The 25,428-nt window shown below is 42.1% G+C and overlaps 1 protein-coding gene across 1 annotated transcript in view; it reads left to right on the forward strand.

The window, feature by feature from the left end:
• The first annotated feature begins 712 nt into the window (after nt 1-712).
• The window catches only part of LOC139535852 (metabotropic glutamate receptor 2-like), a 95,196-nt gene continuing 70,480 nt past the window's right edge, over nt 713-25,428 (forward strand). Inside the window, exons 1-2 of the mRNA XM_071335691.1 lie at nt 713-1,632; nt 22,098-22,840. Of these exons, the coding sequence (XP_071191792.1) occupies nt 22,313-22,840 (528 nt within the window). The 5' untranslated portion in view covers nt 713-1,632; nt 22,098-22,312. The remainder of the gene's footprint in view (nt 1,633-22,097; nt 22,841-25,428) is intronic.

Raw genomic sequence — 25,428 nt, forward strand, 5'->3', positions numbered from 1 at the left:
CGGGGTGATCGCTTTTTTATGTTTGTATCACAGATTTACCCTTTCGTCTTAGTCATTATCTGTCTGATGAATCGAATGAAATTGTAGCCTATACCACATACAGATCTGTATTTTCAATTTGAAGAGTAATTGATCGACACTGTCATGGCTGACATATACAGAATGTCTGCTATATATAATCACAATTGTTTAATCTGGCACTCCACCAGTTATCCACAGTCAAATTAGGAGAGTAGCTGCATAAGGCCTACACTGCATTGACAACTGATTTAATTAATAGTGAAACCCACATGGGTTAGCCTACATTTGAGAGCTTTGAGGTCATGGAGATATGGCCTTCCCTATGTTGTCAATTTTAATTCATATTATTCCAGTGGATGTATGAAGATGGGTGACGTCGCATACAAAACCAGTCGATAGCCCCTCCCTGACTGTGTGAATGTGGTTTTTGGCAGAAGAGGGTTAGAGGTCACAACACATCATTTGGTGATCTCGAGAGTCCATATCCCGTGCGCGCAGGGTTACCACCTGGGAGCCACCTCGCGCTCTCCCTCGTCTCCACTCCCGTGTCAGAACTTGTGCGTGGACTGTAAATAGAAATCTAACGATGCAGCTAAGCAGTCTCCGAACAGCTGCTGTTATGAGTTTTGCTTGTTCGGTTAAACAAAATCAAGACGATTCCCTGAGCTTCTCCACATTTACATGCTCAGCGCATCCTAATCAACAGCTCTCGAAAACAGAATGCAAAAAGCTACTAGGATAACATCATCTGTATTCTAATTATTCTTATTGTATTAGTACTAGCCTAATACCACAATGAATGTGTAATATGCTATTATTAGGCTATACATGATAACAGTTAGAACTAATCTAAACTTTTGAGAAAGACTACGACCCGTTTCTTATTGCGCCGATTTAAATTAATCAATAGCATCTGTATTGATTGTCAGGGTGGTCGTTCACAACGTGCAGGCTTGATAGCCCACAGACACACCTATTCGGGGGTCGCTATCATCCACAGGCGTTCGGTCTGTTGCCTTCTGTTGTGGCTGTCAATATGACAGTTCAGTTCACATGATATCCTATGGACTCATGTGACCGTTTTAAAAGTGTAAAACTATGCATGGTGAAGGAATGAGTTGACTCCTTAACAGATTATGCAACCGGGATCAGATATGTTTCATTCCTCGACTCATCCTTTCTACCAGGCTCATTGATAACACTTGTCTCATTTGTTATCAAATAAGATCTGTTGCACAGCTGAGTTATGAGGTGTGGACGCGCGGTTAGTAAATTGAATGGACTCAAGTGAGTATAATGTTAAATTAGTACCAGAGGTGTGTAAAAAGGTGGGTAGACTTTTTAACCAGTGGATAAGGAATCCGCGCGCTCCTCCGAGTGTTTTTCAGCACCAAGGACAGTTACTCATGCGCGCCGCAGCTGCGAGGCGCGAAAACTTCATTCACTCTCATCCCTTGTCCTTCCTTCCTCCATCATCAGTATCCACGAATTGTTTATTCGGCACAATAACACGATATTTATTGAAAGTATCACCAAGGATATGAAGTGCCTGACCTAATCTGTGTAACCTGTCGGATTTGGAATCGTTCAGAAGAGAGATTCATTGGACAGGTAAGAGCTTTTGGTTTTTGTGTAGCCTACATTTGTTCCCAGCAACAGCAGCATGCACTTTGTATGCACGATTACGACCATGCTTTCTTTGTAAGTATATAGCAATGGAACAAAGCTTTGTTATAGATATAAAAGAGAGACTCCCATTCTATTCCTACTTTCTTTTGACACATCTCTCATAATTTGTAGAATTGTTCTTACAGAATTTGATTGACAGGTGGGGGTAAAAATGCATGACTATAGAATAGGGTTACTTGCTTTCCATAGTAAACAAATGAGATCATGCCACCATTCTAATCATCTTTACATTTGTATATCTTCCAGCAAATTTAGTAGACACAAATCAATAAGTGTTTTTCAGAAGGGTCTCCTTATCATCATATATTTTACTGTATTTTCTATTATTCAACCTGTATGTTATTGTCATATATTGAGACTTTCAAAATGAAGTTGCAGTTTTCAATAGATCATAGAGTTGGTCAAATTATGTTTCCTTTATTGAGTCGCCTACAACATCCACACACCTTCCTTTAGTTTGCACATCTACATGGATACTATGGATTCTGACTTCAGCGGTGAGTTGTGCATGTTCAGAGAGTCCAGGTTACACCTTGCATTAACATGTGGTTAATCGTGTGGTAAATGTGGTGTGCAGCTGTCTGAAAATGTTGGCACTATCAGAATGTGGACACAATCCGGACACAGGATGCATGTTAGCACCAGGTATGAAGAGGGCTTTAGTGCATAACATAATATGTCCAAGAGGTGGACAAACCCTTGGCTCACAAGTGAACCTATACACACCACAGCATAGATTCCCAGGTCATATACAATACAGTATAGTAGACTTGTAATGTGTGTAGCTTCTGGATTTTTCAGGGCTGTGGGAACAAGTAAAAGGGGGAGAAGCCTTATCACAGTGCCATTGTATGTTGGTGTGTTCTTGGAGCAAATGGTCTTGTAAAGCAATGAATGGTGTGCCCATGGCAGCACTCAGACCCAGCCAGCAGAGAGGCTTAAGAGGAACATGCTCTTCTCTTTTCATCTGGAACTCCGTGCACAATCAGGAACGAGGTGGAGGAGGAGAATGAGGTGAGCCACTCGGTGCATTTATCTCTTTAGTCTTAATGGAATCCACCTCACCTGTATCAGCGCGGTGTAGAGTGGGTAGTGGCCCCCGGGGAGCGCTTCACAGCGTTGCATGATGGCATGGGGATGAAACCCTGCCAATCCCTCTGGGTGTGTCGGGGGCTGGGAGTCGATGTAGCACTGCGTATCAGAGTGTCTCAGAGCGTGGAGGAGCAGTGTTATTGCTGAGCACCAAGCGTGTTAAAATCCTTGTTATCTGCCAAGAGCACAAGCATCCCCACCACTTGGCCGCCAGGCCATGGAGACACCTAGATTGCTACTCATTAGTGTGTGGAGAAGGAGCTCACCTGTAGACCAGGATTAACCTGCAGGTCCATGGACCACTGGCTCCCAGGTGCCCAAACAAGCCTGTTCTCCTCTGACTCCTCCACCTCAACACATACTCACAAAGCCCTGACAGATTTTTTTTATTAAGAATGTATAAAATATGTGTGCTTTCTGGAGAATGTCCATAAGATTTGCCTATCGTTTTCAAAGATGATTTTAGACTAAAGCCCCATAGACCGCAGGTCAGATGTCAGTGACTGTATTGAAATACTGTAATACTGTAATACTGTGGATGAGGAAAATCTCTCACAAAGGACATACAGTTATTATAATGATAAGGACACTTTTTCTGTAGCCACCGCAACCTTGAAGTAGGCCTACAGTATGTCACCACCATTCACCAGATGCATTGAGCATAGTCAAATGCAGGCCTGGGCAATTATGGAGGGCCACATTAGAATATAATTTTGCCATGGCAGGCCAGAATCATATTATAGGTTGATACATCATGCGTATGACTGTGTTGACAGATATCTCTACTGTAAATCACGCCCAGATATCCTACCTATTTTTCTTTTTTCACATGCACAGAAATAAACCACATCCATGTTCTCCTTTTGATAGGTATTTTCATTATTAAACATTCAATGAACTACACAGAGGGAAAAGTACACTGTGCATTCAGCACCACGGACAGAACTCTTGTTAAAGGGTATGCACAAAAACACAAGAGAGAGAGCTCAACATTACATTTAAACTTCTCAATCAGTGTGAGGAGTGAAGTCTCTGATGGGCATTGACTAGAGCAGTGAAGTCAGGTATTGATTCTGATGTCGCTATGCTCAGGATTGCTGAGAGGTGAGAGTCAGTAAGAGATGATCTGTGCCTTGACTTGTTATATTTCATCACTGAAAATGTCTGTTCACATACGTAGGTTGACCTAAACAGTGCAAACATCTTCTGAGCATGACTCCTAATCTTTGGAAAGTTTTGTTCATCGAAAGATGCATAGAACCTTGTCAGTGACATTGTTTTGAATAGTTCTCCAATCACTGCATCAGACTGAAGATCGATAAGCTCAAGTTGCAGTTCAGTGAGAGCGTTAACCACATTGAAGGTGAAAGGAGAGGAAACCAACAGCATGTCATTTTCCAACACTTTGAAATCCTCAAAACGACGAGAACTCACCGTTCAAAGTACGCAGCAGCGATGTATACTTCTCCCACTGGTCATCTGATAGGGAACAGAGTAGTAGTGTCGGAAGGTGGGTGAGTGTTGTTTTTTACTTGGCGGGTCAGGAGGAGTAATTTTCCCTTGAAGGCTTTGACAAGACTGTACATCTGGCCCTTCCTTTGTAGTTTGGAATTCAGTTCATTCATGAAGGCCATGATGTCCACGGTGAAGGCAAAATCAGCCAACCATTCTTTATCTTGCAGTTGAGGGAAATCCACATATTTTCCTTTCATTTGCAACAACTCAGCAATCTCTGACTTCAGGTCCCACACCCTTTTAATCACCTTCCCCAAACTCAGCCATCTCACGTTTGTGTGGTAGGGGAGATCTGCACGACCCGACCTCTTCCAACAGTGAGATAAACTGCCTGTGGTTTAAAGATTTTGTACTTATGAAGTGTACCACTTTAGTGACTGTATCCACAACATGGCTCATTTTCAGAACACATTTACAGAGCACTTCCTGATGAATAATGCAATGCAGGAAAATCATTTTCTGATTTGGGTTCAGCTCAGCTACTTGATCTTGTATCCTTTTCAAAAGGCCAATGTTTTTTCCTGTCAAGTTTGGGCACCCATTAATGGTCACACGATAACTTTTGAAAACTCAGTCCCAGCTTTGCCACACACTTATTAACCTCCTCCAACAAATATTGTAGTTGTGCTCTTCATTGACTGCACTGAAGCAAGCTCCTCTGTAATTTCAAAGTCTGGGGTTATGCCTCGTAAGAATATCAACAACTGCGCCGTGTCACGTGCATCACTGTTCTCATCCAGGGCCAAGGAGAAATCCTTTACCTTGTCTTTCAACCTTAACACACCATGTCACTGTTCGTCTTTACAGGGAAACATTTTCAAACAGCTCTTTCTTGTCAGGGAAAAGTATTGCTGCAGAGTCAATTAAACATTATTTAATGAATTCGCCCTCAGTGTCTAGCAATTTTGTTGAACAGTACATATCAAATGTTATTGGTCACATGCACGTGATTAGCAGATGTTATTGCGGATGTAGCGAAATGCTTGTGCTTCTAGCTCCGAAAGTTCAGTAATATCTAACAATTTACACAACATATACCCAATACACACAACTCTAAGTAGGAATGAATTAAGACTATATACATATATACGAGCGATGTCAGAGTGGAACAGACTAAGTTGAAGTTGAAGTTGGAAGTTTACATACACTTAGGTTGGAGTCATTAAAACTCATTTTTCAACCACTCAACAAATTTCTTGTTAACAAACTATAGTTTTGGCAAGTCGGTTAGGACATCTACTTTCTGCATGACACAAGTAATTTTTCCAACAATTGTTTACAGACAGATTATTTCACTTATAATTCACTGTATCACAATTCCAGTGGGTCAGAAGTTTACATACACTAAGTTGACTGTGCCTTTAAACAGCTTGGAAAATTGGCTTTAGAATGGCTTTAGAAGCCTCTGATAGGCTTATTGACATCATTTGAGCCAATTGCAGGTGTACCTGTGGATGTATTTCAAGGGCTACCTTCAAACTCAGTGCCTTTTTGCTTGAAATCATGGGAAAATCAAAAGAAATCAGCCAAGACCTCAGAAAAAAATTGTAGACCTCAACAAGTCTGGTTCATCCTTGGGAGCAATTTCCAAATGCCTGAAGGTACCACGTTCATCTGTACAAACAATAGTACGCAACTATAAACACCATGGGACCACGCAGCCGAAATACCGCTCAGGAAGGAGACACGTTCTGTCTCCTAGAGATAAACGTACTTTGATGCGAAAAGTGCAAATCAATCCCAGAACAACAGCAAAGGAGCTTGTAAAGATGCTGGAGGAAACGGGTACAAAAGTATCTATATCCACAGTAAAATGAGTCCTATATCAACATAACCTGAAAGGCCACTCAGCAAGGAAGAAGCCACTGCTTCAAAGCCGCCATAAAAAAGACAGACTACGGTTTGCAACTGCACATGGGGACAAAGATCGTACTTTTTGGAGAAATGTCCTCTGGTCTGATGAAACAAAAATAGAACTGTTTGGCCATAATGACCATCGTCATGTTTGGAGGAAAAAGGGGGAGGCTTGCAAGCCGAAGAACACCATCCCAACCGTGAAGCACAGGGGGGGCAGCATCATGTTGTTGGGGTGCTTTGCTGCAGGAGGGACTAGGTGCACTTCACAAAATGGATGGCATCATGAGGTTGAAAAATGATGTGGATATATTGAAGCAACATCTCAAGACATCAGTCAGGAAGTTAAAGCTTGGTTGCAAATGGGTCTTCCAAATGGACAATGACCCCAAGCATACTTCCAAAGTTATGGCAAAATGTCTTAAGGACAACCAATTCAAGGTATTGGAATGGCCATCACAAAGCCCTGACCTCAATCTTATCGAAAAATTGTGGGTAGAACTGAAAAAGTGTGTGCGAGCAAGGATGCCTACAAACCTGACTCAGTTACACCAGCTCTGTCAGGAGGAATGGGCCAAAATTCACTCAACTTATTGTGGGAATCTCGTTTGACCCAAGTAAAAAAATTGAAAGGCAATAATACCAAATACTAATTGAGTGTATGTAAACTTCTGACCCACTGGGAATGTGATGAAAGAAACAAAAGCTGAAATAAATCATTCTCGGTACTTTTATTCTGACATTTCACATTCTTAAAATAAAGTGGTGATTCTACCTGACTTAAGACAGGGAATATCTACTAGGATTAAATGTCAGGAATTGTGAAAAACTGAGTTTAAATGTATTTGGCTAAGGTGTATGTAAACTTCCGACTTCAACTGTACATGCCCTTAAGGGTTTTAGGGGCCAAGCCAAATTTCCTTAGCCTCTTGAGGTTGAAGAGGCACTGTTGCGCCTTCACCACACTGTCTGTGTGGGGGGACCATTTCAGTTTGTCAGTGATGTGTACGCCGAAGAACTTGAAGCTTTCCACCTTCTCCACTGTGGTCCGTCGATGTGGATAGGGGGGTGCTCCCTCTGCTGTTTCCTAAAGTCCACAATCATCTCCTTTCTTTTGTTGATGTTGAGTGAGAGGTTGTTTTCCAGGCACCACACTCCCAGAGCCCTCACCTCCTCCCTGTAGGCTGTCTCGTCATCGTTGGTAATCAAGCCTACTACTGTCGTGTCATCTGCAAACTTTATGATTGAGTTGGAGGCGTGCTTGGCCACTCAGTCATGGGTGAACAGGGAATACAGGAGTGGGCTGAGCACACACCCTTGTGGGGCCCCAGTGTTGAGGATCAGCTAAGTGGAGGTGATGTTTCCTACCTTCACCACCTGGGGGCGGCCCGTCAGGAAGTCCATTACCCAGTTGCACAGGGCGAGGGTTCAGACCCAGGGCCTCGAGCTTAATGATGCGCTTGGAGGGTACTATGGTGTTAGTCAATAAACAGCATTCTTACATAGGTATTCTTCTTGTCCAGATGGGATAGGGCAGTGTGCAGAGTGATGGCAATTGCATCATTTGTGGATCTATTGGGGGCGGTAAGCAAATTGAAGTGGGTCTAGTCTCTCAAAGCACATCATGATGACAGAGGTGAGTGCTACGGGGGATTGTCATTAAGTTCAGTTACCTTTGCCTTCTTGGGTACAGGAACAATGGTGGCCATCTTGAAGCATGTGGGGACAGCAGACTGGGATAGGGAGAGATTGAATATGCATGTAAACACACCAGCCAGCTGGTCTGTGCATGCTCTGAGGATGCAGCTTGGGATGCCGTCTGGGCCGGCAGCCTTGCGAGGGTTAACACATTTAAATGTTTTACTCACGTCAGCCACGGAGAAGGAGAGCCCACAGTCTTTGGTAGCGGGCCGCGTCAGTGGCACTGTGTTATCCTCAAAGCGTGCGAAGAATGTGTTTAGCCTGTCCGGACGCAAGACGTCGGTCTCGGCGACGTGGCTGGTTTTCCTTTTGTAGTCCATGATTGTCTGTAGTCCCTGACAGCAATGCTCTCTTTGCACACAAAGCACACAGCTTTCCCTGATACCTCAATAAAGAAATATTTCGATGTCCACTCTTGCTGGAACACCCTACATTCATTGTCTACTTTCCTTTTCTTTGAAATCTTCGAAAAACTCATTGTTGCGCAATTTTAGCTAGCTACTATTTGTAACTGTGACGTGTGTGTCAGCTTGTCAGTCACTGTCTGTCCTCGTGCAGTTGTTATTTATACGTGCCTTCAAAATAAATGTCCCACAATCATTACTCAAAGGCGATTATTCATTGGGCATTTAATTTGAATAACAAATACATTTTTCAAAACATTACTATCGCAAATTATTTATGTGATCTGAGCATAATTCCTTGGGCCGTATTGATTCAGGTCGCGGGCCGCGGGTCTTTGCCCAGGCCTGATCTAATGTATAGCTGTACTATATGGAAAATCATTTATGGAATCCAATCACCTTCAATATGAATGCACAAGGGTTCCTTTGCAGGTAGATCTGCACTGTTTCATCCTATGAGCTGCTATAGAGAGGGAAACCAAAGTAACTAATTAAACCCAAATGTCTGATAAGGTATCTCGGTGCCACCCAGATCTCTTATCAGTTTTATTAGTTGGCCGTCATCTGTGATTAAGCTGCAGGATGATGAATGGCTGCGGTTCTATCAAACAGGACAGCTTAATTACTTACACCTCCTTATGGCCTCTTTCTGATCTCTTTATAATTCACACACATATGCACACACACACACAGACACACACACACGTGCACACACACAATCTATACTTGAATCCATGTTTGATGTATGAGCTTTCATATTGTTTGACAACTTAGTTTGGAATTCTCTGAACTCCTACTAAACTAAATCTTTAGTAGATAAAAAATCACTTGCTGACATTGTTTCCAGTGTGAGTTATGCTTCCAGGCACTTTTGCTCTTCCATAATAATTTGGCTAGGGTAGCATACAGCAGATGGTGTGTGTGTCCCTGGACAAGATTAATAGAGAGGCCCGGGGGACAATCAAGACCCCCGAGGTAGCTATGTAGGACCAGGGACAATGTGTGTTTGTCTGTTCAGCCATGCATCTGTCTCACTGAAAGTAATATTGGTTTATATTGTGAGAATCTGTAAATGTTCTCTGCTGCGCAGACATCATTTGTGTTGGGGATGTGTGTGTGTGTGTGTTTTTACAGGTGTGTGTGTATTTGTGCACATGTGAGAGATGTGTGTTTGAGAGTGTTATATATTGAGACAGAATGAAAGCATGTCTCAGTTCAGGATCAGGGAAGCCCACACTCTTGTTTCTCTCTTGTCACTAATGGTGTGTGTGATGAATAATGGAAAGACCCACAGAAAACCTCATGCAGCCCCTGAAACACAAACACCATGCATCCATCACCCTGCCTGGGACAATCACAGCTCTGCCTATAATGAGCTCACGAACACACAAAGAACATAGACAGTCAAGGAATCTTAAATTAGGAAGTACACAGTGAGGTGGAATCAGGCCCATGGGAAGGGGTGGAGCTATGGAACTGTCCTAGGGGATTCCCTCCCTCACACAGGTGCAGAGAGCGTGCCAGGGATGGAGTTACTGTAAGGGGGGAGCTGAGCAGAGACACACCTGACCAAATCCAAACCCATTCTCTGTTAAATAGCTGAACTGACTGGACCTCTCAGCCTACTTTCAGATCAATGATGAGGAAATTACCTGTGGTGGTGAGTGAAGATTTGATTGACATCTCCCTAATTGCTGTATGTCCCCACTAGTTGCCATTCAGCGCCAGCCTCAGTTTGCCTGGGTTGCTATCGTTTAAACTTCAATTAACGTCTTTCCCCTAATTGGTTTGGTATCAGTGACCATTTTGGAAAGGTCAGCGCTCTTCATTTTCCGACATGGGTTTGTCTTTTTGCTTCAGTGATCTCAGCGGTTATCATTGATACGGTCAATCTCCCAGGCCTGGATTCATGGAACTAGTTTTTCCGCTGAAGTGAAGTGTTACTTAATGACAAAAAAAACAAATAACTCTCCTGAGAAACATTTGTTTGTTATACAACTTTTCAGCACTGACCTTTCGGGACAAGTTGAACATCTACAAGTCCACAGTCTGCCAAAGAGAGAGGAAGTGGCCTTCAATCTAAAACAGATATAAAACCTGTAGTGAGTTCTGAATAGGTGATATCTATCTATCTCCTTTAGACTGTTACTAACTGAGGAGAGAGAGAGAGATAGTAGGGATTTGTTTGGGCTTCAACTGAGAGAGATATTTGTCAGGCTGCCACTGCTGTCCCTGCACTACCATGGCCAGATTAGGGGGATGGAAGTTGTGATTACTCCACTCATTGTGCTCAGATTAATTACTACCAGACTAGGCTTGGCACAGCATGGCGCACATTTGGAACGGTGTGGAGTGGACCTGCTAGTGTCTTGTGAGCGTGTATAATGAGAATTTAGAGACATAAAGCATGTTTCTTCATTTATAACTGGGGGATATTTTTCTACATCTAGGTTAAATCCATCAGTCAAATCTAGTTATGTTTGGGAATGGGAAAACAATATTGCTCAGCTTATAAAAAATATTTTGCGAAAAAATGAACCTTCACAGATGCTATTGGCATTTTGTCATAAAGGGGTTTGCCACAGGTTGTGCTCTGATTGCAGGTTGTGACTCAACTCCCCAGCAAATTTGCCTTCCTACCCTCCACCTTGTGAGGCTCGCCGTCTCATTTCCACTTCTATGCCCTCCTTCCTTCTCTTACTCCTCCTCCTCCTCCTCCTCACCTCTTCCATCCTTGCCAGCTTTCCTCAGTCCCCCAAACGTTCTATTCCTTTACACCGCCTGGTTTGAAAAGTGTAAAGGCTGGTAGGCTCCACACACTTGAATTAAAAGGGCCATCTAGTGAAGCGGAAAGCAGAAAAGATATGGAAGAGAGTGGAGATTTCGGCATGGTAGATTAGAGGATGAAATGAGGCTGGGTGCTCTTTGAAGTTAACAGTTAACCCAATTAAAAAACATGTTTTATTTTTTATTTTACCTTTATTTAACTAGGCAAGTCAGTTAAAACTTCTTATGGCTGCAGGGGAAGTATTGAGTAGCTTGGATGAAAGGTGCACAGAGGTGCACAGAGGAAACGGCGAGCTCCTCAGTCATAGTTGCTAATATTTGCATATTATTATTGGTATTGGATAGAAAACACTCTGAAGTTTCTAAAACTGTTTGAATTATGTCTGTGAGTATAACAGAACTCATATGGCAGGCAAACACCTGAGAAGTTCCACTTCCTGTTTGGATTTTTTCTGGGGGTGCTAGATTTTCAACCAAGCTCTCATTGAAATTACAGCGAGATATTGATGAGTTTTCACTTCCTACGGCTTCCACTAGATGTCAACAGTCAATAGAACTTTGTCTGATGACTCTAATGTGAAGGGGGTTCGAAGGAGACAGGAATTAGTCACCACTGCCATGAGCTGACCATGCTTTGACCACGTGCATTCACGTGATAGGCATCTCCGTTCCTTCGCTCAACTGAAGTCAATCTAATTCTCCGGTTGGAACGTTATTCAAGATGTATGTTAATAACATTCTAAAGATTGATTCAGTACATCGTTTGACATGTTTCTACTGACTGTTATGGAACTTTTGGACATTTCGTCACGTTATAGTGGATGCGCTTTGTGACTTTGGAATTGTTTACCAAACGCGCTAACCAAAGTAGCTAATTGGACATAAATAACGGACATTATCGAACAAATCAAGCATTTATTGTGGACCTGGGATTCCTAGGACTGCATTCTGATGAAGTTCATCAAAGGTAAGGAAACATTTATCATGTATTTTCTGGTTTCTGTTGACCCCGACATGGCGGCTAATTTGGCTATTGTTCTGAGCTCCGTCTCAGATTATTGCATGATTTGCTTTTTCCGTAAAGTTTTTTGGAAATCTGACACAGCGGTTGCATTAAGGAGAGGTATATCTATAATTTCATGTGTATAACTTGTATTATCATCTACATTTATGATGAGTATTTCTGTTGAAACGATGTGGCTATGCAAAATCACTTGATGTTTTTGGAACTAGTGAATGTATCGCGCCAATGTAAACTCAGATTTTTTTATATAAATATGAACTTTATCAAACAAAACATGCATGTATTGTGTAACATGAAGTCCTATGAGTGTCATCTGATGAAGATAATCAAAGGTTAGTGATTAATTTTTATCTCTTTCTGCTTTTTCTGACTGCTATCTTTCGCTGGAAAAATGGCTGTGCTTATTGTGGTTTGGTGGTGACCTAACATAATCGTTTGTAGTGCTTTCGCTGAAAAGCATATTTGAAATCAAACACTTTGGTGGGATTAACAACAAGATTAACTTTAAAATGATATAAGACCCATGTATGTTTGAGGAATTTTAATGATGAGATTTCTGTTGTTTGAATTTGGCGCCCTGCACTTCAACTGGCTGTTGTCATATCGATCACTGTAGCGGGATTGCAGCCATAAGAAGTTTAAGAACAAATTCTTATTTTCAATGACGGTCTAAGAACAGTGGGTTAACTGCCTTGTTCAGGGGCAGAACGACAGATTTTTACCTTGTCAGCTCAGGGATTACGATCTTGCAACCTTTCGGTTACAAGTCCAATGTTCTAACCACTAGGCTACCTGCCGAGGAAATCATTGTAAGCCTGTTTACCCTGTGCTACAGGGTATTGTATACATGGCTTGTTGTGGCTCCTATAAGTGCTGTACATTAGACCACATTATGTAAAGTGAGTTTGTTGTTCTTATGGCTAGTTTGTGTGTTAACAAACCTCCAGACGAGCTTCAATGCCATACAACACTCCTTCCGTGGCCTCCAACTGCTCTTAAATGCTAGTAAAACTAAATTCATGCTTTTCAACCGATCGCTGCCCTCACCCGCACGCCCGACAAGCATCACTACTCTGGACGGTTCTGAGTTAGAATATGTGGACAACTACAAATACCTAGGTGTCTGTTTAGACTGTAAACTCTCCTTCCAGACTCACATTAAGCATCTCCAATCCAAAATTAAATCTAGAATCAGCTTCCTATTTCGCAACAAAGCCTCTTTCACTCATGCTGCCAAACATACCCTCGTAAAACTGACTATACTACCGATCCTTGACTTCGGCGATGTCATTTACAAAATAGCCTCCAACACTCTACTCAGCAAATTGGATGTAGTCTATCACAGTGCCATCCATTTTGTCACCAAAGCCCCATATACTACCCACCACTGCGACCTGTATGCTCTCGTTGGCTGGCTCTTGCTTCATATTCGTCGCCAAACCCACTGGCTCCAGGTCATCTATAAGTCTTTGCTAGGTAAAGCCCCACCTTATCTTAGCTCACTGGTCACCATAGCAACACCCACCCGTAGCACGCGCTCCAGCAGGTATATTTCACTGGTCATCCCGAAAGCCAACTCCTGCTTTGGCCGCCTTTCCTTCCAGTTTGCTGCTGCCACTGACTGGAACGAATTGCAAAAATCACTGAAGCTGGAGTCTTATATCTCCCTCACTAACTTTTAGCATCAGCTGTCAGAGCAGCTTACCGATCACTGCACATGTACACAGCCCATCTGTAAATAGCCAACCCAACTACCTCATCCCCATATTGTTATTTATTTTTTGCTCTTTGCACCCCAGTATCTCTACTTACACATCATCATCTGCACATCTATCACTCCAGTGTTAATGCTAAATTGTAATTATTTCACCACTATGGCCTATTTATTGCCTTACCTCCCTAATCTTACTACATTTGCACACACTGTATATAGATTTTCTATTGTGTTATTGACTGTACGTTTGTTTATCCCATGTGTAACTCTGTGTTGTTGTTTTTGTTGCACTGCTTTGCCTTATCTTGGCCAGGTCGCAGTTGTATATGAGAACTTGTTCTCAGCTGGCCTCCCTGTTTAAATATAATATATCGATAAAAAAATAAAAACAGTGCTCCAATGTAATGCTGCATACTGTCTATGCTCCTGTTGTTTTACCAAGGCAATTAATTCCCATGCAAATACTAGGTCCTTTTTACATTTATGAGTAGTTTCATATTTTGGCTTAGAATATTAAGTATAAAACATTTATTTAACAATATTTTTCAAATGCCCTCCTCAAATATGCACTGTATCGGGATGTTCTGTATGGATTTTTGAAGAGAGAGAACTTTGTGAAGAAAAGGGAATTATATATCAGTTTAAGTGGGAAATATCAGGACTGTACAGTATCAATTTAGGTGTGCTTTAGAATTCCTCTTCTAAGCAGGGGATATGTGAAAGAACAGGAGTGTCAGAAAGAGAAAGAAGGATGAGAAGAAGCTAGCTGACTTTTCTTTTTTCTTTTATTTAACCTTTATTTAACAAGGCAAGTTAGTTGAGAACAAATTCTCTTTTACAATGACGGCATACCCCGGCCAAACCCTAACCCAGACGACGCTGGGCCAATTGTGCGCCACCCTATGGGACTCCCAATCACGGCCAGTTGTGATACAGCCTGGAATCAAACCAGGGTCTGTAGTGATACCTCCAGCACTGAGATGCAGTGCCTTAGAGCGCTGCGCCACTCGGGAGAGAGAGAGTGAATGTGTTCCACTGTGTCCTGCTTGGGAGATAGCGGCCTCTCCTGGGAGTTTAATTGGATGAGAAGAGAGACAGTTTAGGAACACTTTTGTCCCCCTCCTCTCTTACGGGTGTGTACTTTAGGGTTTTAACATGCTGGCTAAGTGTCATTCCCATATCTCACACCAGAAGTTGACATTTATTATGAGAATTTGTGTACACTCTCGTTTCGACATATTTTTCATGTTCATTTTTTCATTTAGGACTACAATTGGTAATTCTCAATTCTCTGTCTCACTGTACTTAACACCCTCCTGGGAAAACACTGGGTGATTATGTTTGGGGAATTGTTGTCTCCTGTTGCTACTGTATATTCGGTCAGGCAGTGATTGTGCAGAGAGGTACGGTACATTTTTGTTTAGCTGGCTCTCCGGGGCTAAGGCGAAGGCGTGACATCCCCACTCTCATTTGGCGTTGGAGAAAAAAGACCTGTCAGCCCACAAAACACTGCAGCAGAGGGGTGCAGTAAGATTCAATGCAATGTTTCCCTTCTAGCTTCATACATCCACAAAAACACACAGGCATTTGCCTCTAAAGTATCTGCAGTGCAGAAAGAACGTTGAGGGTTAGGGGTGTTTTTGTGAATTGAATATATAATGGTGATTTATCTGTGAATTATATATAGAGTAGAATACCTGGCAAATGGCAATACCTTGTGAAATAGAGCCATACAGATGTAGGATCTTAAGTTGATCCAGTTTGTTAGATGAGGAAAATAATCCTGCAAAAACAGGAAATCTGAATTATTATGTGGATTATAATTAATAGACATTTTTGGAGTGCAGAAGTACACACACACACACACACACACACACACACACACACACACACACACACACACACACACACACACACACACACACACACACACACACACACACACACACACACACACACACACACACACACACAACTGCATTCATAGATACACACACACACACAGGCGAGCAGGGAAGATCTACAGCAAGGATTGAAACACTGCACTTTTAAACTTTTTCATTTCAGAGAATGGTACTTCATTTAGGTAGTAAATATCCTGTGCCATACAGAGCCGTATACATCATGAGATGGCCGATGACCATAGTGAGGGATAATATGAAAGAGTGCTTCAATCCAATATCTATCTCCCAGACCCTCAAAACAAAGAACGGGAAGCACTTGTTTGTTGAAGATTCCACATACTCTTCAAGAGAAAATGGAGAAATCCACAACAAATCAGTACAAAGCCTAACTGACTTTTTTATGACATATTTTCATAATCTCTAGTCGATATGATTAATTATGGCTGGAGCTCTCTCAGTGAGCTGGTTTGACTGGCAGACGTAGCTAGCGGCAGTGGCTAAGGCAGATGATACTGGCATAATATCCTGCTCCGATAAACTGCTCCCTCCCTCCCTTTCGTCTGTAGTGTGGCTAATTAAGCCCTGGAGAGGACAGAGGAGAAGAGTGACATGATACTAGGAACCACAGACCTGCTGCTGCTGCACCTCCTCTGGACCCATCCACTTCTTATTGAACCTTTATTTTGACAGGGAGTCATGCTGAGACCAATGTCTATTTTACAGATGAGCCATGTGTACACATCAATATACACAATACATCAATATTCACATCAATACATGAAAGCAAAACACAATCAAATAAAAGGTCTGAATTGCCTTAGAGGCACCAACTCTTCCCATTTTAGAGAGCTTTGGAGATTATTCCACAAGTAAGGTTAAAAAAACTAAAAGCAGATTTACCGAACTCAGCGGAGATCAAAGGGATCTCCAGAGTTAGCCATCCCTTAGACCGGGTCTGGTAGCTCATAGGTTAACATTGAAGTAAGGCATGGCAGAAGTTTATGCAAGAGGGCTTTATGAACAAAAATAGTTCAATGCATCAATCTACGAGACTTCAAAGACGGCATGTCTACTGTCTGATACAGAAAGCAGTGATGTGTACTGAACCTGTCCATATATCTCTACTGGGTCCACTCTGGGTCCTGGTCCTCACTCTGCTCCACATCCAGGACCCTGATGCTCTACAGGGGCTACCTCCCAAATGCCACCCTATTACCTAGTGGACTACTTTTCACCAGGGTCCAGGGGATCCTATGCCATTTGGGATGCAATCTGTCTCTGGTTCCTTACTGACCAGAAGGGAGGGTCAGTGGATATTAGGATATGGTTCAGCATGATAAACCAGTTCACCTTTGAGTGGAATTGGGGAAATGTGTTAATAATTATTTAGTAGTGATATACTGTATATTGATATGACAAATTATATTCCGTTCCAGTTTACATGAGGGCTTCACTTTGTTGTTTTATGCTGTGAATGTGTGCAATGCTTGGTTAAGTTTATTTGTATGCAGTCCTGGTTTTCATTGATTTCAGTTGGACAAAAATGTAATAAACGGAAACAAAGCTGTGAATGAGTAAACACAACGTCATTGTGGTGTTGTAAATCCACCACTACAGTAGTTTCCCAATGTCAATGTAGATCATGATATTTATGCAAAATTGTCTACAGAAAATATGAATAAGCTTATGGAGTAGAATGAAAACGTGTTTAGATTCAATCCATCAGGGGAGAATAAGTATTTAGCTACTCTGCTACAGGGAGATTTCAACAGCTCTTTGTGAGTGTGTGTATGGCACTGTATTTGTTTGTGTTTTTGCTAAATCGTTTTTTACAGTGTTCTCCAATGGATACCTTTTTATACAGTTTGTGTTTGTGTTTGCATGTGCCTGTGTGCATGTAGACTTATCTCCCTGCAATGAGAGACATGAGGCTAGACATGAAACTAGATGGAGATAGGGGAAAGAAAGAGAGGAAGAGTAGAAAGGGAGAGACCGAGAGTTTCACACCAGACAGTCACATGGCCCCTTAGGCACGGAGGAAGACAAACATACACTATTCCAAAGGAAGCGATTCACCATGGGGGAGTGATTTGGTAGGTCACTAGGGAGCTGCTTAGGAACTCAGACATGAGAAAGCACTCTGGAGGATCCAGCCAGCGCCCTCAATACACAATGTTCTCACTCACATCACACACCCTATATCTGTGTTCTACACCTGTGCAAAGAAACAAGATCAACATCTCGCCCCATATACAGTACTATATATATAAAACTAACAATTTCTGTGACATCCTACAGCACTATGTTTGGTGGTGTTTCCTATTTTGTTCAGCCAGACAGCTACAGTAAAAGTCTAATCACATCCTGGCTATGTAACATGTGATTATGTCACATTATACTGTAATATGACTTGACAGACCCCTAGTAATTTTTTGGAATATGTTATTGAGTACTACATGTGTGGAATGGGAAAAGGGCCTTATGAATATTGTAACATGACACAAGAGAATATAAATAGTGAATCTATACACTAGCCCAGCCATACTCAACAGGCGGACCGCGGTCCGGATCCAGAACGGGGTCAATATGGACAGTGGGTCCCGACTTAAATAAATACATTTTTTTTAAAGAAATGAATCAGGCTTTTAACTTACTTCTGTTGAGTTATAGTATAAGGCACAAGATGTCATTTTGAAATGTGGTAGTGCATGGGCAGTTTTCCTCATGTTGTTCACTGACAGACCTTAGAGAGCTATTTGCAGTTTTTTTTAATCGCCTTGTTACTATTGTCACAAGTAAGTGGTACGTTTTCACAAGTCTTAGTACAAAACTCCAAACTCCAAACTCCACTTGTAACGCAGCCAGTCTTTCATTCAAAATCTGTCATTGTACATTCATTTGGATTGTAAACATCTCTCACCACACAACCATTGATTCAAAATATAAATTTATTGTGAAATGTGATGACAACATGGGTTTAATCACCAAACACAAAATAATGATATATTTTAAATTGAGTCAATTTCACTACCAGTCAATCCAATAGCAAACAATGCAAGATACCTGTTTCAAATCACCCTTAGAATTGTTGAAAGTAATATGCTACAGTACTGTAAATGACAAAGTTTTCACATTGGGCAATACACTTACATTACCTGACAAAATTGGCAGAATCTATCATTTTCATAATATCTATCCAATGTGTAATCAAAGGTGTGATCAATGAAGACATCTTCTACAATTATTCATGCAAAAAAAAAAAAACTGATATAATTGCAACATACTGTAGGTGTACTGTCTGTAATCAAATGTAAGAAATTGAATACAATTGAATAAATGACAATGAAACATAACGTTTAGCACACATTCACTTGCATCAAGCCTGTCTTGTGTCACATTGTGTTCCATAATCAAGACCTCTACAAATACTCAGTCCTGCCACTTCCACTCTGCCAGATCGTAACCTCTGCTCAATCAGTTCACGATTCTAGCTATTTATGATTATTCAAGATCCTGTTACTCTGCTGTGCCTGTTTCCCTGCCTGACACCATTCATCCTCTCATTGCAGTTACCGCTCGGTCTCTGGCTCCTGTCTCCTGTTCCACATCTCACCACCCAACTACCTTGCTCTGGATTTTACTCACCACCACTACCTTGGATTCCCCTCAGGACCCGTTTACCCTGATTACCCTCAGGACCTGTTTACTCAGCCAACTCCAACTTCAGTCTCCACATCTGTTTTTTTTTGCAACTCACCCGAGCTTCCCCGGATCTGCACTCCATATCTCCCTGTGTAACAATAAATATTTGGGTTCATTCATCCCTGTTTCCTCATCTGAGTCTGCTCTTGGATTCCTCTGTGTCGCTCCGCTTAGTCTTGAGCATTTGGCCATAAATTCTTATCCACATCAGTGAATGTCCTCATTGATCATGCACCTTAAGAAAAACCTTTTGGCATGGCAAATCCAAGCTTGACATTGGTCTACATTGATTTCGTCAGATGCCTCATCCGTGGCCAGAAAGAGGGTGGCTTGCTCATGGGGATGGTGATCGTACGCCTTCCACCTCCATGCTGAAGAAAAATCCTCAATAGGATTGAGGAAAGGAGAGTATGGGGGCAGGTATATGGTCACAAATCGGAGATGGGCCCGAAACCATGCCTGAACCACCTCTGCGTGGTGGAACCTGAGATTGACCCACATAATGACATAGGTGACCCCTTCACCTTGACAGGCCTACTAAATTTAATTGAGAAACACAATGGGGTGTGCAGCATTGTAGGATCCAAGTAATGGCCTACGTCCTGCCACACCATCTTCAGAGATTGCTGTGCACATGGAGATGTTTCCCCCACGTTATCCAGGCACTTGGATTGTCTCCCGAAGAGGTTTCGCCCATGCCACCAAGTTTTGGCCAGGTTGAAGCCCACTTCATCAACAAAGATATACTTGTGATGGTTCACAGCATCAAGCACCATCACCCTCTAAAAAAATATTTAATTTTTAATTTTTACAGTATAGTTACAATATGATATTGTGAATCAAATAGTAACAGTAATACTGTATATAATGCTGTACCTGAACATACTCGGCCCGCAGTTGTTTCAACCGGTCGTTTCTCTCAAAAGGCACCAGGTAAATGTGTTTCATATTAGGTGCATCTTCAAAAGGTGGGAGATTGCCAGTGTGGCATCCATCAGCCTACTAACAAAGGTGTCATCGTTCTCAATGTCCTGCTTCATTTCGGACAGCCGTCATTCCTGGCCCTTACCATTTCCACCACTGCCCCCTCCTTCTGTCAATTCTGAGGGTAGAACAGAGTATACGGTCACCAGATCATACTGTAAGAATACTGTAACAGGTTTTGTGAATTTACATGCATTACATGTCATTTATTGTAAATGTAATGATAAAGCATAGTGCATATCCTGCGAAATGTTCTCATGATCGAATTGACAGTTGATTTTCTCAGATTGGGGTGAACTAATCTGTCATGGTAAGGCCTCTGTTTACCACATGGTCAACGACGATGGCCCGGAATTCATTAGACACAACCGTTCCCTGCCGTCTGCCTCCCTCTCTTTGATGTCCACCTCTTTGACGGGGCCCATGCCCACCTCTTTGACCTCTTTGATGGGGCTAATGCCCACCTCTCTGACGGGTTCCTTGTCCATGAGCTCTTTGATTTCTTCTTCTCCCTTGCTGTCTATTCTGCTCCATGTTGAAAGAAATTGCAAGTGTTCACACACCCCCTTTTATATGGTGACCAATTGTAGTTACCACTATGCGAAATCAATTAGCAATAACGAGCAGTCATTATGTATGGTTATCATGTATCATACATTAGATGTTTATACTTTACAAACACACATTTTATTTCTGTAGTTCTCAAAATCCATATATAGTAGACAAACCAGTTTAAAATCTATAGGTTTACCAAGCGGTTAAGTGATTAGCCATTAAGTGCAGTTGGATTGTGATGGTCAAATATATTTAAACACATGAGAAGAGAATCATATAAAAATTATTGTGAGCATATTGCATTGTGAAAGGCAATTACTATTACTATTTCTCGATGAAACACTGATTAGGTTTTGTGCAAAAGTTACTGTGTGATTTTTGTGTGTTTTAAATGTGCTTTTGTAATAAAAGTTGTGAAATTTGACCACACACTTGTGAAAATATTACCAAAGTAAGTTTAAAAAACGGTATAACCTGTCAGAAATGTCCAGTTGGTCAACTAGCCCATGTTAGTCAGGTAAGTTAGGCTAACCGGCTATTTTAAATCTTGTAGTTATCATTGGCCAGATTATGTGCCCAGGGGCTTCAACTCCAAGGAGGCATTGATTTTGTTGAGTCACTCAGCTATCATATGAACATCGGAAATCGGCAATCGGAAATCGGCTCTAAATCTGCAACATTTTCTCTCGCCCCATGACAAAATGTGTAGAATTGCAGGAACTTGGTTTTAAAACTGCTAAATGTTCTTTCCCCCAACAAGACGGTGTGAACAGTTCGGGGTTACATGCGTTGTGAGGTGCGGGTTTGTTACCAAGGCGATAAAAGACAACATCCATCTGGACCTTTGCCACCTAGGACATTTGTGTGACCAATTTGAGTACCCCTTCACTAGTCTATGTAGTGCTGTACTGTATACAGTATGTGTAACTATTAGAAATGCTCTCATCACTTCTATTTCAATGTGTCATTATCCAGTGAATATCCCTGTTTCCACATCAGTTATTATGAACACAAATTTCAATGGAATAATACAACACAAATTTTACTGTCTCGTAAAGGTGATATTTGTTGGAAATGAGAAAGTGTGTGTGAAAGACAAAGGTCTCATTGTGTTGTAGCATTGACTGACCCCTCCTCTGTTTGATTCACAGGCTGTAATCTCCAGAACTTTGAAGACAATGCCATTGATGCAGTAGATAGCCTCAGACAGGACAAAATATCTAGCGCTTTGAGATCTGGTGCCACCGTGCCACGCTTCTCTGTGCCTAGCTAGCGTACTGTACCCTCCCCAGCTCCAGAGACAGAGGAAACCAGAAGAAGAGAAGCACCAGACAGCAGTGATCTGACTCACACAGGGCCCAGGGACATGTCATCGGGGAGGTCCCCTTGGTTGGGGCTGCGCCCCCTGCCCCGACCGCTCCACCTCTCCCACCTCTGCCTACTGTGTGTGTGTGTGTACCTCCTGGCCCAGGCCCCACTGGGTCTCTCCATGTCAGGTTTCAACACGGACACCAAGAGAGAGATCACAGTGGACGGAGACCTGATCATAGGGGGACTGTTCCCTGTGCACCAGAAGGGCGAGGGGCCTGAGGACTGTGGGAAGATCAACGCTCAGAGAGGGATTCAGAGACTGGAGGCCATGTTGTTAGCCCTGGACGAGATTAACAAGGACGAGCACCTGCTGCCGGGGATACGGCTGGGAGCCCACATCCTGGACACCTGCTCTAAGGACACTTACGCACTGGAACAGAGCCTGGAGTTTGTCCGTGCCTCCCTCACCAAGGTGGACGACAGTGAGTACACCTGCCCTGATGGCTCCTACGCCATCCATGACGACGTCCCTCTGGCCATCTCTGGGGTGATAGGAGGCTCCTACAGCGACGTCTCCATACAGGTACAGCACTGACTCAGCATGTAGTGGGGTAATATTTATCATATATGTATTGTATATACCTCACATGCGACCTGTAATAATACAATGCAATGAATGTGACAGAGTCTATTAAAATGAATATCTGACTCCATAAAGATAATTTAGCAATATGCAAGAGACTATAGTTGAATTAAGGTAATAGTAAGGTCAAGAAAGGTCTGAGAATGGTCTACAGTGATCCCTCGCCACTTCGCGGTTCACTTATCGCGGATTCGCTATTTCGCGGATTTTCATAATGCATTTTTTTTTTTTTTTTGGTGCATTGTGCTCTGCATTCTGATTCGCTAAAAACTCACTCCCGCTTCTTGTATCAAAACATGCTACGAATTGTGCTATCATTTTGTCGTCTCGTGCAGTTATGTGTACGTACATAAAACAGCTTGGCAAATTTACATTAAGTTGGCCAAATTATCTTGTAATTTCGAACATCTCCTAAACCCATAATGTCGACGAAACGGCCTACACGTGAGTCACTGTATTTGTATACATGTAATAGTTGCTAATTGTAAAAAAAAAAAAAGTTTTCTATTTCGCGGATTTCACTTATCGCGGGTCATTTTCGGAACGTAACCCCCGCGATAAACGAGGGATTACTGTATATCAAAGGCAGATATTTAATATTCTGAAATGAATGATAACATTATTCAAGACATAAAGCTCAAGACAATACTAGCATTAGTATTCTAGGCATGATCCGAGAGGGAGAGAGAGAGATAGAAGTCATAACCTGAAAGAGAAAAAGAGTGTATCTCTCCAGCACAGGTCAGGAACAAAGAGACAATGAATCTGAGACCCCTTTATAACATCTGAGTTTTTTTGGATTCAAAATCTGAGTTGTTGATCAATAGTATTAATGTAAAGTTAAGCTCCAATCAAATATCAGACCCACAGGATGTTATCACAAAATAATATCTGCATCACAGTATGGGGTTTGGAGAGCAACACGGAGAAGGCTAAATTCCTGAGAAGACAATAAAAGTGTAAACAGTCACTTCGGGTAGCTGGGCCGCCCTACTTAATCCTCGCTTGAACACATCTGATTCTGAATCAGACAGAAGGGTTCACAACTGGACGACCAGCACTGTAGTCACTGTAGACAATCTTCAGACCAGTAGTCCATGGTCCTAGCAGCAACAATTCAGGAGGGTCCTTTTGGCAGGTAGAATTGTCTTCTGCTTTAGACATGCCTGGGAAATCAATAACAATTCTTGAAGTTAAATCAAAACAACTTTCAAGCAACTCAAAATATAAATACAATTATAGGGTAAGAGTGGTTTCACAAGCAATTTGGAAATGAAGTGTAGCATCTCAATTTACAGCACCCAACATTAGCATATCAATGGTGAAGGTTCTAAGGCCATTTTGTGAGAAACAAGGCAATGAAGGTTCATAGCACACACACATCTATACATTCAGATGGACTTAGCCACATGCACTACGCGTAGGAAAACAAACTATTATTTGGGTCTTAACAGGAGCCACTACATTATGTCTAGCAATCTGTGTAGATAAAAAAGCACCCCAGCAAACAGGGGACGTCCTGAGAACATTCGGCAACGTTTCCATTAGGTACCTTAATATGTACCTCAGTTCCCAGGACGTCACTGAGGACAATGTTAGGATCTTTTTAGGACGTTCTCAGGACTTTCATTTGACTAGTCCTTAGGACATTGTGTGATGGTCCTAAGGGAATGTTCTCTGGGGAACCTTTGACTAGTTCTCTGTAAGTTCCCAGGGCTTTCATTTTACTAGTCCTTAGGATGTTGCATCATGGTCCCAAGGGAACATTCTCTGGGGGAACTTTTTATATTTCCCGGTTTGACCCTGAGATGTTTTTAGGAGATTCTTGGGGCATTGTGTCATGGTCCCCTGAAGGTCACCTGAACATTTTTAGGACATTGTGTCATGGTCCCCTGGAGGTTTTGTCTATGTTCCTAGTTGGTCCCGTGGATGTCCCCAAGGACGTTTTTAGCACATTCTTGGGATGTTGTGTCATGGTGCCCTGGAGGTTTTGTCCCAATAACATCCTAAAAACAGAGACCAACCGGAAACTAGACAAAACCTCAAGTGGACCATGACACAACGTCCTGACGACTTCATGTGACCATTTCGTGACATCCCGGAGGTCGTCCTAACGACTCATTATTGTTTGCAGGGACATTCACAAAAGTAACCTTTTATATTTAGATGTCACAAATGGATATACAGTACCAGTCAAAAGTTTGGACACACCTACTCATTCAAGGATTTTTCTTTATTTTTACAATTTTCTACATTGTAGAATAATAATAAAGATAGCGGTCTAAGGCACTGCTTCTCAGTGCTAGAGGCGTCACTACAGACCCTGGTTCCATTCCAGGCTGTATCACAACCGGCCGTGATTTGGAGTCCCATAGGGCGGTGCACAATTGGCCCAGCATCATCCGGGGTAGGCCATCATTGTAAATAAGAATTTGTTCTTAACTGACTTGCCTAGTTAAATAAAAAATAATATAGAAATCAAAATATGTTTTATATTTTAGATTCTTAAAAGTAGCCACCCTTTGCCT

Source organism: Salvelinus alpinus, chromosome 12 (assembly GCF_045679555.1).
Source record: "Salvelinus alpinus chromosome 12, SLU_Salpinus.1, whole genome shotgun sequence".
Classification (NCBI taxonomy): Eukaryota; Metazoa; Chordata; class Actinopteri; order Salmoniformes; family Salmonidae; genus Salvelinus; species Salvelinus alpinus.